The sequence below is a fragment of the Trachemys scripta genome, chromosome 13 (genome assembly GCF_013100865.1).
Source record: "Trachemys scripta elegans isolate TJP31775 chromosome 13, CAS_Tse_1.0, whole genome shotgun sequence".
In the NCBI taxonomy this organism is placed as follows: Eukaryota; Metazoa; Chordata; order Testudines; family Emydidae; genus Trachemys; species Trachemys scripta.
In genome coordinates, this window is record NC_048310.1 from 28,355,132 (window position 1) to 28,371,788 (window position 16,657).

The 16,657-nt window shown below is 41.3% G+C and overlaps 1 protein-coding gene across 2 annotated transcripts in view; it reads left to right on the forward strand.

The window, feature by feature from the left end:
* ADCY7 (adenylate cyclase 7) overlaps positions 1 to 16,657 on the forward strand; it is a 116,004-nt gene that overhangs the window by 79,845 nt on the left and 19,502 nt on the right. The window contains exons 9-14 of one of the 2 annotated variants that reach the window (XM_034788880.1): positions 1,756 to 1,914; positions 6,289 to 6,421; positions 12,632 to 12,817; positions 13,977 to 14,020; positions 15,252 to 15,305; positions 15,871 to 15,951. In XM_034788880.1, coding sequence (XP_034644771.1) covers positions 1,756 to 1,914; positions 6,289 to 6,421; positions 12,632 to 12,817; positions 13,977 to 14,020; positions 15,252 to 15,305; positions 15,871 to 15,951 — 657 coding nt within the window. The remainder of the gene's footprint in view (positions 1 to 1,755; positions 1,915 to 6,288; positions 6,422 to 12,631; positions 12,818 to 13,976; positions 14,021 to 15,251; positions 15,306 to 15,870; positions 15,952 to 16,657) is intronic. The other variant, XM_034788881.1, reaches the window with a different exon arrangement.

A 16,657-nucleotide genomic window follows, 5' to 3' on the forward strand; every position in this document is an offset into this window, starting at 1 on the left:
AGGGCTCTTTAACCTATAAACACTCAGAAAATAAACAAGCACCTTAAAAATGTAGGTCTGGGATTTTTTTAAATTTTTTTAAAAAGGTCATGAAGCCATTGGATAAGATTATTCTTAGTCTTTTGTGTGGAAAGTCTAGAAGGCATTCACTAACTACTGTATCACTTACGCTGTTTCATTTTGCATGTGTCATGTCAGAATGGCTCCAGCCTCTTGTCTATGAATAAACTATGTATTATGAGAGCAGAACATCATGGGTCTCCATGGCTTATGTAGGAAGGAGATGAAATCAGAAGAGAATAAAATGCTGAATGAAATACTTTGAGGCCAATTTATTATTTTTAGTTATACATGTTTTATCATAAATCCATAAAATCAAAAATCACGAAGTCTGCTTGATGGTGTTAGTATTCCTTTGGGCTCGCCTGCCTGGTGCAGTATAGTGCATCAGAGGGGTGTAATTTATAAAGCACTCTGACGTGTTGTGCTTAAACTGCCCCATGTAGACCCTGCTGGAGGGTCTACGTTAACATGAACTAGACACTGTTTAGAGCATGCCAGCAGAATCTACACAGGGCAGTTAAAGCACTCTGATGTGTTGTGCTCTACAAATCACACCCGTCTAATGCACTTTGACATTGCTGTGTAGACAAGCCCCCCCCCTTTTTTTTTGTTTAAAAAAGGTTGTTTCCACATATCTAGGGGCAGTCACCCCCGCCTTTTATTATTTCTATGGCTTAGAACACAAAATGTATTGAGGAGGAGAAGAGGGTAGTGTACCAGGCCTGGTCTTGCATTCCTTGTGTGCAGAAGGAATGCAGATTTGGAAGCACAAGGAGTGCAAGGTCAGGTGTCAAGGTGATAATGCAAAGGTATTGTTCTATCTCCACAATAATGTGGGATTCTGTAATGTTTCATTCTAAGGTTACACAGTGTGAATAAATTGACTGCTTATTACGTTCCAGCATCATCTCATGTTCAAGCTTAAATTTCAGTGGTGAAGGTAATTAAGCTATGTTGTTGCTTATATTAAAGAGAATAAAGTTGGCTAGGACAACTGAAGTTATTGCCAACTCTTTCAAATATTGCCATGAGACCACCTACAACCTCTATTAACCCCAGCACGAATGGAAAGGACATGTATTTAAGAACACTTCACAACATTTAAACTCTAGCAGCAGCCTAGCATCCAAATAACACAAAAATGGCTTGTTTGTATGTAAATTACATTTAAGTTCCTAGGATTTAATTCTCCTTTCTTGTATATTTTAGCTACGACAGTGCCAAGAGAGAGCCAAAAGTTGGCCTAACTTTGTACCCATTGACTTCAGTAGGAGCAGAGTTAGACCACTTCCTATGGCTTTGACAGTCCCATCCTAAATTCATATTTCTTTTCATTATGAACTGAGCCTTGTGTGTATTCTAATCTTAATTGCTGCTCTGAATCGCTGTGCCGTGAGCTGAGAATCAATCCGTTTGTCTACTTTTTTTATTTGGGAGACCATAGTAACGGTATTATTCGATGCAATAAAATTAGAAAAGCTTCAGATGCACAAATCAGAGGAAGTCTCCATAAAATCTTTGGATACTTTTAATAAATCACTACATTTTTTTCCCCTCCTGTCTTCAGCAATTCTAAGTTTCACATCTGCTTTTTAGTGAGTAGAGGAAATCGAACCTTAGTAAGTAATGTATATATGTGGGGCAGATAGCTTATCTTCTGATTTTTCTCCCCTCTTCCCCTTCCCCCCTAAGACAAGTAAAAGAAGCCACTGGAGTGGACATCAGTATGAGAGTTGGTATCCATTCTGGGAATGTGCTTTGTGGCGTGATTGGACTCCGGAAATGGCAGTATGATGTGTGGTCTCATGATGTTTCCTTAGCTAATCGTATGGAATCCTCAGGAATACCTGGGTAAGAACATTTGTTTTGGCTCCTTCCTCAGTTCCACAATGATAGTTTTTATATTATTTCAATATTTCTTTATATTGTGTTGGGCCTGGAATCCAAAACTGTGCTGCTGCACTTATTTTAATCAATGAAGGTTTGAAATGGGTAAAAATGTCTGTCCACTTCTACTGTGAAAAATGTTTCTCTCTTGATAATTTCTCACCTGATCCATAGAACTCTGATCTTATGTGAGTGAATGCTTCTTATATAGCTCTTGACCTTCCTTGCATCTCTGAAACTGTTTTATTATATGCTGACTGACTTGATTCAAGTTGTACATAAAGATATATTGTATCTGTATTTGTAAATTTAGATGAAAACACATACACAGCTTCCGTAGGCAATACAAGGCTGTATACTTACTTAGTGTTTCTACTGATGATTTAAATCAAGTGTGAGTGATACATTTATTTAGAGAGAGATCCAGAAAACCAAGATAAAAATGCAGCCTTATGATGTATAAACAATATGTTTGTGTGTAATTTGTCTATATTAATAATAATAATAGCACTTTACAAAGGAAGGTAGTAAGCATGTTTATATATTTTTATAGTGGGAAAACTGAGAAAGAATAGCAACTTAGTGTTTTTCTGTGTTGCAGTATATGTAATATTTGAAATTGTGAATATAAAATACCCGAAATTTTGTTTTAAAAAATAAAAAAAACCAAAACGAATAAAGATGTCCTGGGCTTGCACACACTCGTGTTATTAACTATTTGAATTACAGTAGTACCTAAATGCCCCAACTGAGGGCAGGACCCCTTTGTGCTGGGCTCTGTACGTACGTGTAGTAAGAGACATGCTCTGCCCAAAAGAGTTTAAAGTCTAAACAGATAAACCAATACTGAGGAGGGAACAAAGGCATGAGGAAGTGCAGTGACCTGTCCAAACTACACAGCAGGTGAATGGCAGGACTAGAAATGAAAGCCTGGTCTCCTGGCTCTCAGCCAGTGTCCTAGCCAATGAATGATGTGAACTTTGTCTAAAATGGATTAGAACAGCAGTTTTATTACCTTGAGTCAGATGCTCATGTGTAATCTAGAGATACACTCATGGGATTTTAGTTTTGTAATTTACAGCGCTATCTCACACCATGATATTTTATAGATGCTGCTTTCAGAGAGAGAGAAAGAGAGAGCTCTGTGGACAGGATTTAGCGAAGAAACTTGTTTTTTTCCCCCAGCCTGTACAGGACCAAGGAAGTTGATTCTATCTGTTCCCTCTTCCACCCCAAATGATTCTGTAATTTTCTGGGGGCTTTCATAGCCTGTGCAAATCTAACAATGTTTTGTGGAGTGGCAATTATATAAATCTACGATTGCCATTTAAACCCTTAAAGCTCAGCTTGGTCTTGAGGGGTGGTTCCTTGTTACCACCTGCCTGAGTGACTACAGATCGGTTACCAGTTGTGGTGGTGACTTGCCAGCCACAGAAGAATCGAGCACACTGCTCGTGTGCTGGGTTGACTCTGCAATGCTAACAGGAGTACAGAATTGTAAAGTGTTTTTTTTGTTTTTGTTTTTTTGCCTGTGACGCAAGCTAGCATGACTCTGAATACAGTGAGGGAATCAGAAGGTGCATTTTTACAGTCAGTTTTAGGACCATAACCACATTATAAAGCTTTGATGGCTCTGTTCCCTTCTACATGCTTATGCTTAACTCTCTGTTAAATATTATGACTGGTTTAGGTTGGCCTGCTTGTGCTGAAATAGCACCGTGTAATACTGCACTTTCTACACTACCTAGCACTGGGTCGTCATTGGGTTCAAAATTTACACTGCTTGGCTGAAGGGGACATTTTGTGTCACAGGGGTTATGGTGTGGCCTCACAGGGAGGCTGCTTGTTACACAGCTCCTGTGAAGAAAATACAGCGTGGGTGAGATTCCCATAAGCACACAGTGTTGGCTAAGGTTGCTGTCACTGCAGTCAATGGAAGTTTTATTTCATTGGGAGCAGTTAGGCAGACACTGAGCACGGTGGAAAACCCCACACTATAACAGAATTATATGCAAAACTGACTATGTTTGCTCATTTTACTATAAGGTGTGGTGTTTCTTTTTTGTTTTGCCATCTGATTTTTTTCTCACTACAGTGTAATAGACATTGCAAATAATCTGCAGGTGTATTCAGTTTTTAGTTTACTGGTTTTTAGTATACTGGTGAAATTTTATTTATGCGCACCCAAATATCTTTCCCTAGAAAAATGGCTGAGCTTCTGACCTAGAGCAGAGTTATTTGTACCATAGTAATGTGACCTCACTTCTTTTCTGTGCTGCTGAATAATTTTTTAAAAGCATTTGGTGTCGCTGAGCTGGTTATTGATGGCCATTTCTGCATGTGACCTTTGAAATGTCCCTCTTCTTGTAATTTCACCTAATAGCTTGTTTTGTTCATCTGAAGAACAGGCTGACTTAAGCAACATTTACTAGTTTATGCCCAGCCCTGCAAACCTTACTGCGAGTAGCCTATGCCTTCAAGGTTGAGTGAGGAGGGGACAGTATATTTACCCTCTTCTAGAAATGACCAAAAATGGCATTGAAGCAGCAGTTGGCATTCTATACCTGTCCCTTTTTTCAGTGAGGCGCAAGTAATGTCCATGAGCAAATAAAGCTCCTTTAATCATTTCAGAAATTGTCAAAATATTTCCTTTCTTGTTTCTAAATATTTAGAAAAACTTTTTTTATGACCAGCTCTTGTTGTGACCTGATGATTGTAATCTTATAAACAATATATCCTTTATGGTACTGACCTTTACTCTACAATGGGAATTTAAGTGAAGGAGAGAAGACATGCTTGCATCAAGGTCCGAAGTGTGCTGCATTTATTGTGTAGGCTTAAAAAAAGCATCTTTTGCTGTTAATCATAATATGCAGCTGAGTAAATTCTTGAATCAAGATATTGTCTAACAGAGGTTGCATTTGAATGGTTCTAGTATATTGGAAATTCCTAAAGAATTAGCTGAATGGGAGACTGTCTCTAAATAAGCCCTGGTTAATTTTGGGGTGTCACTTAGCATTTTACAGTTGCGACTGGACACAAATAATAATGATTTAGGGCATCTTATAAAATTTCATTCTAGAAAGTCCTCTTAGGCTGGTTAAAGCTGAGGTCAGAATTGCAACAAAATAGACTCATAGGCCAGTTGCCAGTAAACAAAACAGAAACATCTCCAGTCGCTGTGGGGCTAAGTGCAGCCAGGACGGGGGCTCAGCCCTCCCTGCTCCAAGGCACCTATTGACTCCCAAAGAGCTACCTTTCCTCCTGGGAAATCTGATTGGTCAGCAGTCTCCGACCCTTCCATTGAGCACATGTGCAGGGAAAGGGAGTGGGGACCTGCCATTAACCTATTTCTTGCTGTAATCAGGTGAGCCATCCGAACCCTCTCACAAATTCCATTTTAAAGTCAGTGACTGGGTTCTCTTCCCACCTCTGTAGTTGAGTGAGTGTGTGACCTTGGGCAGATTATTTAACCTCTCTCTGCCTAAATTACTCCATCTATAAAATAGGGTAAATCTATAGCTACAGAGACGCATGTAAGTGAAAGGATCATTATTGTTATTTTATTATATTAACACATTTAATTATTCAGAATGTCTTTTATTGAGCAATTCTATAGAAAGGGGTTGCACAAACACCTGATTCCTTCTGATTACCTAGTGCAACAAAATATTCAAGACAAGGCTCATGTGATCAGAATGAATGCATGGGAGTAATAGCAGATCCTGTTCAGAGACCTGCACTGTTGCTGCTAGGCTTCTGATTGCTCTCTCCAGAAAAATATACATGCTCAGAATTGCCCTCCTTGTTGTTAAACCTTCCATGGATTTGCTCCAGCCCACTTTGCTGATATTCCCTCTGCCTGTCTAGCACAGGACTCATCCCTCCACACAATTTAACTTGTGTGTGTGTGGGGGGGGGAGGGTGAGAGAGAGAGAGCATTCTCTGAAGTTCCTGTCATCTGGAACAACCTTCCTCTGTCTCTTTGCCTTGTCAGTCACCAAATCTTCATTGACGATATTTCTTCTACCCTTGCCTGCACCTCTTAATTTCTCTATCCCTCTGCTATTTACTTTCATGTATTACTTAGTACTAGGAAGTGTTTTGGGATATGCATGGTATGAAAGACGCAACACAAATAAAGTTGTATTGTATAATGTACTGTGAAGGATCACAAATAAGCAATGCTGTTTGAACTGCTGGCAGGATCCTGGAGTTGTCTGCCAAAGCTGTTGAAAAGCACAGAAATGTCAACGGGGGCCATTGAAATGTAAATGAGTTGCTTAAACTGACCTTTCCCTACATGTTTAGGCCTTTTGTTCCTTTTCCCCACTCTAGTCGTGTACACATCACTGAAGCAACGCTAAATCACCTAGGCAAAGCTTACGAAGTGGAAGAAGGGAATGGACACCTGAGAGACCCATACCTTGAAGCAATGAACATCAAAACCTACTTGGTGATTGACCCAAGGGTATGTGTCTACATTTAAAATATATATATGCTTGTGTGTTTTAGTTCAGGAATATAATTTGTGTGTGTGTGTGTGTGTGAGAGAGAGAGAGTATATGGGTTATCTGTGTGGTTTGAATGCAGGATCTCTGGATCTGAAAGCATGTGGCTGTACTATCTGAGTTAAAGGTCCATTAGCTTGAAGGCAATAGCAGACTTACAGATGTCTTACATGGTCCAGCCACTAGAGAGGGACAAAAATGCATGCTTATCTATTATTTGATGTGTGTGTCATGCAAAGCAGTTCATGGAGAAAGGCTTTGCATAAAGCTGAACTATATAATAATCCTGAATTTCAAAGGAAAAACTCTGCGGTAAAGTCCATCTCAAAAATGTCTAAAGCTCCTAAAGCCAATAATTATGAAATTGATCTGCCCACTCTCTCTGAAGGAAAGCTTGTTGTAAATAGCGTTCAGTGTAGGATATACAAGTAGCTTCACCATAGATACCTCAGTAGCCAAATGTTAAACATTCATTTATTACTGCTGTCCCCAGAAATGGATGTTCGAGGGTGACGGTCGCACATGAATACTTGTTAACTACTGAGACTGTCTGCCCAACAGAGATCCTCTGTATTCCTTAAAGCCTTCCTCAATCCTCCTCTTGTGTGTCAGAAGTGGAAAATACATCCACATCTATAAGGGTTCTCTAGTGTGATTAGTCTCTGAATTAGCGCCAAGCTGGGGCTTCATCACCATCAGCCCTTCCTCAGTTGTTCACGCTATTCACTATCTTTCATTATTACCCCAATACACTCTATTTCAGGATGAAGTGCTAGCGTTACAAATGAGACAAAGGGATGCCTCGAATTCTCCTCCCTATAGATCACGCTCTTCTCTGGCTACCTGTAAACAAGCAAAATAAGCCACTTGGGTGTTTAACAGTTTTGAGAGTTTTATAATGAAAAACAAATAAAGAATCAAAAGAAGAGACTCTGGGGCACTCCTGAAATACTATCTGAGGCTGGGCTCTGCTATGTCACATCCAGAGCTTGGCTTGTGAAGTTTATTGCAATGAAGTCCAACAGTTCCTGTATTTCATTGGTTTCCCTGAGCATGGATTATGTGCCTATATGTTCCTGAGCTTCCCTGGGTATGCTAGTGCAGTCAGGGCTGGCTCAGTGCTGCAGACAGAACAGGCATCCATCTAGGGTAGCAAAATGTTAATTAATAGCAAAACTGTTCATTAACTGGATGACTGTGAGTGAACATTTGCCATTTTGCTTATGGAAGTAATATGCCTAGAGCTCGGCTTCTGTAGTGTTTTCTTGTACACAGACCTTGTTGACTGGTACCACTGATCCTTCTTTGTCACGCCCTCGGAAATATGAAAGTTTTGTTCCTGTTGAAACCCAACTCTTGCTGTTCTTATGTTCCCCGATAGGAGTTCTGTGGCTCAGGTAGTAGAGACTCTGAAAAAGCTTGTGTTATCTGCTTTGTTGTTTTGATTAGGAGTCCTATCTAGGAGGCTTTATGTAACCTCCATGTATAACTCACTCATTTCTGTATTCTGTGTCAATAGCCCTGGAAGCCACTCTTCAAACACTGATCATACTGAGATGCTCCAGTTTGCTATTAAATTCCCATTTAACAGATAGAAGTAAGAAAAATGAATAGCCAGAGCAGACAGACACTTAGAGCATCCATCAGAAACTTTCTAAACCTGCTAGGAGCCACCTTTCCCCCCCCCCCCCCGGCTGTTGTTTGTTTTTAGGTCCCTCTGCTCTGGTTACTTCCCCTCTTTTCTTCCCATCATTCCTCCAACTCAGCTGAAATCTATATGCACCTTGGGCTGGAGTTACCAGATGGTGTATCTCATGGTTGAACTGAGTACCTTGGGAGCAAGAAATTTATGCTGTTGAGTGAAGCAGCTGCCCGAGTCCCCAGCCAGGTCCCATTAGCTACTACTGTGGCTAGCTACATTAGGGATTATTACTGGAGCAGGGAGGGAACGTGGGCAGCTGCAAGGAGCTACCTGTCACTGCAGAATGTATTTGCAGAGTGTGTGGGAAGGGTGGATTTGGTGGAGCTCTCTCACCATATATTCTAGCAATCTTACTGGCTGAATCTTTCAGCCAGGATCTCTCCCCAGTCCGATGATGCTTCCTTTATCTTTCAAGTGTTGTCGATGCTGTGAGTAGAGATGAAGGGAGAGATCTGGGAAGTTTGCTCCCCTTTCCAGAGCTGCCCGGGGGGGCAAGTGGGGCAATTTGCCTCAGGCTCCAAGCCCCACAAGAATATAGTATTCTATAACATTGCAACTTTTTTTTATGGAAGGGGCCCCAAAAATTGCTTTGCCCCAGGCCCCCTGAATCCTCTGGGTGGCCCTGCCCCTTTCTTATAGCCGTTCTCTTCTTTGAAAATCATCGCCAGCTGGGGTTCAGGCAATAGAAAATCTGATTGCGTGGGAACTTCCAGCTGTTCTTTTGCCAAGCTGTACATTTCTCGCTCACACCCTTTTTCCTGCCAAAGAATGGCCGCTTAGCTGGATGATAGTCCACTTGATTTTGTTGACACCTGGCTGAGGCGTCAGTTTGCCTTTTGTCTCTGAGGAACTGGTTTGTGCCTGCTCTTTTGAAATGGGAACACATCTCAGGAATGTCATACAGTAGACATGCAACTTTACATACAACGTTGCCACACATATTTTACCAGGACAAGAATGATCAACAGATTGAGTTGTCAAATGATACCTCATAAGGCATGCTTTGTACAAAATCGTTTTACAAAATAGTTTTGTAAAAAGGGTGAACATAGGGATATGGACTGTCACAGGCAGTTTTTCAAATTTCTCTTCAGCAATATCGCCATTCAAACGGTTTGTAATTTAAAGAATATGATCTTTCCCACCCCTGGTGCAGTTAAACTGGTATTCTGAAAAGTGTTTTGAAAAAAAAATGGCACCATAGAATGTTCAAGGTTAAATTTTCTCAGTTCACAAGGGCTTGTCTACACCATGCAGTGTGTAAACGCTCTTTTTCGGTACTTTGTCGGCACTTTTGCCGACAAAATACTTCCAGCCCCGTGAGTGGCGTTAGCTTTGTCGGCAGGAGAGCGCTTCTGCCGACAAAGCTGCGTTCACACTGCCACTTGCGTTGGCAAAACTTTTGTCTTTCACAGGGGGGCTTTTTTAAGTACCCGTGAAAGTTTTGTTGACAACTTTGCAGTGTAGACAAGTCCCAAGTGAAAGTATATTTTTGGGTTTTTTTTCCCTAAGCTGCTAGTCCTGAAAACTCCACTTGAGATCTAAAACCAAGCTGGGTCCTTTCTCCCTTATGCGTCATCAGTAGTAAAGATTCTGCACTTAAAATTTAATTTACAGTTAATACCTCAGCCAGAATAGAATTGAATTCCCTCTTCCATAGCTCTAAATTATATCCTTAGTTCTGCTTGTGTAAGTGCCTTTGATTTCTATGAAGGTGGTACACGTATAACTGAGAGCAGAATTTTGTCTTGGTCAGTAAGGCAAGCAGATAGGAAGGACTGTGAATATACAGAGCTGGATCACTGCTCTATTGGGTAAGAAAGGTGCCCTTTTCACGGATCACGTTTCTGACCATAATCATGCTTTTTTACTGAGAACAAAATATCAATGTATGTTCAGCGAACAACTGAGAGTTATTCAACATTTCATAGAATTCCTAAGTAACAACCTGCTTTTTCTCTTGCATGCTTGGTGTCTAGTACTTTTTACCGTACCTAGATACGCCTCCCTACACACATGTTGTATACAAATACAACACAGTTGTCAGATGTGCTATTTTTTTAAAAGGTACATAACATTTCTAAGGGAATGTAATATTCCCCTCCCACCCAGTTTTATGGGGAGGTGAAGTTGTTTGGGCGTTACTTATTTCTACAACTTCAAAATAATCACAAGAACCCCTAAGAACATAAGAATGGCCACACTGAGTCAGACCAAAGGTCCATCTAGTCTAGTATTCTGTCTTCTGACAGCAGCCAATGCCAGATGCTTCAAAGCGAATGAACAGAACAGGGCAATCATCAAGTGATTCCTGTACAATCTCATTGATTAATAATAGCTTGAAGCAGTATGCAAATTTTTATCTCCCTGTAATTAGGAACTATGAGGCCACGTAATTTCCTTTAAATCCAAGTATCCAAAGATTGGAAAGAAAAAGAATTTGCAGCAAACAAATCAAATTGTCTTCTTTAGCTGTTTTAAATTACAGACTGGGTACTACGAAGACATGCAGGTGATTGAGTGCTTTACACTATTCTGTGTGTATACTCATCAGCGTGATTTGATATATCTCCATTAAAATGGCTCTGGCGCTCCTGGAGATGCCTAAAATATGAGGATATGATTATTCATCAGTGCACTATCTAAGATATGATGCTTTTATTACCCCAGTTATCCCTAATGTGTCAGCTGCTTTTGGTCACATGAAGGGGCATTACGAGGCTTATATGTTCCTTTGCTACTCATCCATGGCAGAAGGACATAATCTCCGTTGCAATCCAGGGATGAGCTTTGTTGAACTCTGTCAAGCTTCCTCCCAACCATTGTGTGGATCCCTCTGCATCATGTACCCAAGACCTCATGCTTATGGTTTCGTCCTGCCTTGACTTTCCTCTGACAGTGAGGAAATCCCTTCATCTGTCTGCAAGACTCTGCGATCTCTGATGATGCTACACGTGGTCCAGAAAGCCAGAAGGTTGAATCAGAGCAGTTTTCCAAGCAGGGAACCTCAGGCAGTTCAGTTTATGCTTTGCTTAAACTAGAGTTGAACAAGATGGGATGGGGAATCAAGGATGGCACTCTGGCCAGCAATGCCCCTCTGCTATGTACATTGGCCAAACTGGACAGTCACTACGCAAGAGGATAAATGGACACAAGTCAGATATCAGGAATGGCAATGTACAAAAACCTGTAGGAGAACACTTCAACCTCCCTGGCCACACAATAGCAGATGTTAAGGTAGCCATCTTACAGCAAAAAAAGTTCAGGACCAGACTCCAAAGAGAAACTGCTGAGCTTCAGTTCATCTGCAAATTTGACACCATCAGATCAGGATTAAACAAAGACTGTGAATGGCTATCCAACTACAGAAACAGTTTCTCCTCCCTTGGTGTTCACACCTCAACTGCTAGCAGAGCACCTCACCCTCCCTGATTGAACTAACCTCGTTATCTCCACACTGATATATACCTGCCTCTGGAGATTTCCATTACTTGCATCTGAAGAAGTGAGGTTCTGACCCACGAAAGCTTATGCTCCCAGTACTTCTGTTAGTCTCAAAGGTGCCACAGGACCCTCTGTTGCCCTTTGTGGGAAGTTCATCGAAAACTGTGGGGTTGAAATAGTGCTTGGACACCACTGACACTAGATGCTGCCATCGTGTGGCTTAGCATTAGTGTCTGGGATGACTTGGGGCAAGATCTCAACCTCCCCGCAACCCACTTCACTGCTGCCAGAATCCCTCCTGGATCAGCTGTCAAGGACACGGAGGGGGAGGTAGCAGGAACTCATCCTACAAGGAGTGGGGTTGGCACTGGAGGTTACTAGAAAGGACAAGAAGATTCCATTCTGCTGTTGAGGAGGTGAATTGCTCAAAGGTGTTAGGGAGGTGGTGACCTCAGAGAGAGATGCTGACATGAGCCAGGCAGGACAGGGGGGCAGGGCCAGGGAAACCTCAGAGACCCCTGTGGCTTTGCTTCAGCAAGTCTCCTTCTCGAGGTCTCTCTTTGAGGACTGACAGAGTATTAGGGTTCACGTATGTGAGTGGGAGCAGGAGCCTCTTTCGAATTTTCTCCTTTCCTTTTACTGACTTTACTAGAAATCAGTTGGAAGCAACAAAGCACATTTGGGGATTTTTTGATGGTTGGGGTCTCTGGTGATTGGTTCCATATAAGATGGGGAAAAAAATGGAGTCTCCTTCCTTGGAGGTTTTTAAGGTCCGGCTCGACAAAGCCCTGGCTGGGATGATTTAGCTGGGAATTGGTCCTGCTCTGAGCAGGGGGTTGGACTAGATGACCTCTTGAGGTCCCTTCCAACTCTGATATTCTATGATTCTATGATTCTATATGTAGTACCATATCCCTGGAGACCAAGGTCCTACATAGTTGTGTGGCTCTGAGGTACAAATCCAACAGAGCTTCAGAGTGCAGTGTACTTTTTTTATATGTAAATGTGTCTCTCTTACTTTTAGTCTAAACAGCGTACTTTGAATAATCATCTCCCTAAAACACGAGTGAACGATGGGCTGAAGATGCGAGCCTCTGTCCGTATGACACGTTATTTGGAGTCCTGGGGAGCAGCCAGGCCCTTTGCCCACCTGAACCACAGAGAAAGTGTCAGCAGTGAATCTTCAGTTCCAAGTGGGAGACAAAGAAAGGTGATGGTTGGATTGGCACTTTTTTTTATTCGTGTGTGTGTGTGTGTGTGTGTGTGTGTGTGTGTGTGTGTGTGAAAGAGAGAGAGTGTGACGCCCAGTGCTGTGCACACACACACAGCTTTAAGCAGGAACAGAAACACCGAGTTTAAGGAGAGAGCACCAGAAAACAAAATAGGGATAGGGAGTAGGAAGCAGGAAGGCAACACACACACCAGTGATCATATAACCAGACCATAGAATCAACCCAGACATGAACAGGCCAGTGTAGATAACAGAGCATAGGATGAATGGAAAGGTTAATCACATAACAAGAGGATTGCTGCATCCTGCACCAGCTTCAGTTTCTGGATCAATTTAAAACGTAGCCCCAGTCTGGAGGGGGCCACAACTGCTTTTCTCAATGGAAACCTTAATTAGCTTGACAGTGCTACCGTGAAGAATAAAACAGGATTTATTCTTCTCCTTTTTATACTCCTGGAATTTCAGAGAGGATTTTAAAGGTAGCAGTTTAGGCTCTGATTTTGCAAAGTAATTAAGCCCATGCCTAACTTTAGCACAAATGTAAATTCTATTGATGTTCAGCTTTATTTTAATTAAGTGCTTTGCTGAATCTGGGCCATGGTAGTGCAGTGACTGTAAGTAAATAAATCAGCCATTAAGCTCATCTTACTGAGAGAGGTGATGTTGTCTCCAGTGCATCACAGTTATTCTCTGTCCTTTTTGGATCTTAACTTTCACCCCAGGACCCACTAGATCCAAAAGAGATCTCACTGTAATGTCCCCTCTGACGGATAGCATCTCTAACCCTGCAGCATTCTCCGTTTCCCCTCACTGCTTACATAACACCAAGTTATGATATGGTGTTTGAATCTTAGATCTTCTGGCGCTGAAAAGTAAATGAAAGAGATGAATCTTTCTCTCAGCTAACCCAAACTTATATGCTAATCAAACACCATGTAATGCTCTACACAACACCTCTGCAGCTCCTCTGTGTCTGCTTGCCTACTGGGGAACAAAGAGCTGCAGTATGAGTTGTCAGTTGAGTTCCTCCCACTTGTGCTGTATCACTGTGTCTTAAGTAGCTTTCTCTTACCAGCCATGTAAAATATTTTTTCTAGTTTATAAAATGTATAACTCACTCACAAATCCTTTTGTTTAGGAGATACCTTTGAATTCTACAGGTCGTCAAAAGACTTCAGATAGGTAAGTCCAGCACCGTTGTTTTGTTCCGTGTGGTCCCATTACAATTTGACATACTGTAATGATGTGACTTTATTAAAACAAAAAACCCTAGATTGGCAGGAAGACCTATTGTGGTAGGCACTGTACAAAGAAGTAATAAAACAGTACCTGCCCCAGAGAACTTTCACTCTAGATCAATTTCAGATACACTGCACCTGTTTCTGTTTAGCAAGAAGAAAATTGGATCTTGGTTGAAGAATAACTTCGGTAGTAAATTAGATGTTTTTAATGAAGTCAAATACAGTGGCTCTATGAGCCTGCAAATCTTAAAACTAGTTTTGAGCTCTGCAAGGTTTACTTGTTCCCTACTGGTTGCCCTAGTTGTGTTCTGGTGTGACATAGCCATCCCACAAATTATCAGTGACAGAATTTTTCCTGGTAGTTATTCTACACCCCCTTTTCATTCTCATTCACAATAGCAAGCTTTGGCCATTTCTTTATACATACTCTGTTCGATGAAGTTATTGTCAGGGCCGGCTCCAGCTTTCTGCCACCCCAAAGCGGCCAAAAAAAAGATGAGCGGCGGCACTTCAGCGGCAGCTCAATCGTGCCGCTTCTTCAGCGGTGGCTCCTTCACTCCTTCTCCTCCTCTTCGGCGGCACTTCGGCGGCAGCTCAAGGAGGAAGAGAGGGAATGAGGGACCCGTCGCCGAATTCCCGCCAAAGACCCGGACAGACCACTCCAATACCGTATGGAGTGCCGTCCCTATGCGTTGGCCACCCCAAGCACCTGCTTCCTTAGCTGGTGCCTGGAGCCGGCTGGCCCTGGTTATTGTATTGTTCTCCAGCCTGCAGGGTACATCATTCCAAGATGAACTGGTGTCTGAGACATTTAAAATATCTCATGGTTGCATATACAGGTCTCATATTCATCTTCAGTAGAACAATTTGTAAAGTCCGGTTTTTAAATATTGCATTTAATCACAAGATGCTTTTTAGCTGCGCTTATGCTTTATTAAGTTAGAGCCGACTCTTTCTGAATGATGGATATTGCAGCTAATGTCTCTCACGAATAACCAGCCACACCAAATTTGGTCTTTCAGACTTCTCATGAAAACTTCTCTAGGATGAGATTTTTCATCTTGAGAAAAGACTGCCTTCAAAATAATTTGTCTTGAATGATTAATTTGATTGTTGTTAATTAATCTGCTGGAGCTGTTGTATTACATTAAATGTGTCTCTCTCTGTGTTAGTCTGCATGGATCTAGACAAGAACAGTTATGTCCCTCTTCACTTGTAAACTATAAGTGAGTTCCTCCTTTCTCCTTATACTTCTGTACTTGTTCTGTCACTCTAGACGCCCCATATTTCCTCATTGACTCCATATCCTTCTTTTTATAGGAAAGTAAGTGAGATGCTGTTTGTGTATGGAAGGAGGGTAACTTTAGAGAAATTTATACTTTTGTGTGCCATTCCTTTTTGATGTTCATATTAGCAGTAATTGAGAATGTTCCCAATAGTTTTTTTTAAAGTTTTGTTTGAAATTTTTCAGAAAATGGACATAAGTAAATTGTATTTTTGCTTTGATAAGACCTGAGTTTGGCTTCAGTGTGTAATAAAGTATTGGAATGATTTATATTTGTTTAAATAGTTTCTTGGATTTATTTTGGAGATCATATTGTTGGTTTGATATATTTTTAAGGATATTTGTAATTAGGTGACAATGATGAATAACCATAGCAGTATGTGACATCTACACTGTGCATATATTCTACAGCACATTTTGGAAGTCTGAGTAGAGATGCATCACATTCATAAGCCAGAAATTGATTTGATGCTTAATAGCTTTTGTGTCTTTCTGTATATATTTAGAAATACATCCCAGAAGGGAAGGATGGAAGAAGATACTTATGATGAAATGATGTCGACCATTGAGGGTCTCAGTTCGACTAAGTATGTAATTTTTGTAATTGTTTTTCTAGATTTTAAAAGCAGCTCTGCTTTTCTCCAGAGCAAGCCTGCATTCTCAATTTTAAAGTAAACATCACCTTTGAAAAATTTGTTTGCTTGCTTGTGTGCCAATTTGCTTGTTTTTAACTTGAGTACAGTGGGAATTCTTTTGCGTTAAAGTACAGCTTAATAATATACACCTCTACCGCAATATAACGCGACCCGATATAACACGAATTTGGATATAACGCGGTAAAGCAGTGCTCTGGGGGGCCGGGGCTGTGCGGTCCGGTGGATCAAAGCAAGTTCGATATAATGCAGTTTCACCTATAACACGTAAGATTTTTTTGGCTCCCGAAGACAGCGTTATATCGGGGTAGAGGTGTAGTTCCACTGTGAAATTCTCAGTCAGGTTACAGAAAAATGTTCATTTGTGAGAAAACAAGAAATTGTAACTGAAAACAGATAATGTCCAATACAGATGTTCAATGCTACATTTCAACTGTCCCAGCACACTCAGTATTCTAGGCATCTCCCAGCACATTACACAGTAGTGGGCTGAATCCAGGTCACAGGAAATGTGGGAAGGTCAAAGGGTGAGGCAGCTGGGGCATACATGTCGACAGAGGTCAGGAGCACATGGGTAACTGCTGGGAGCACTACAGATATGACTCCCATGGCTGGTTCACAGAGGGTACATGGAGTATCA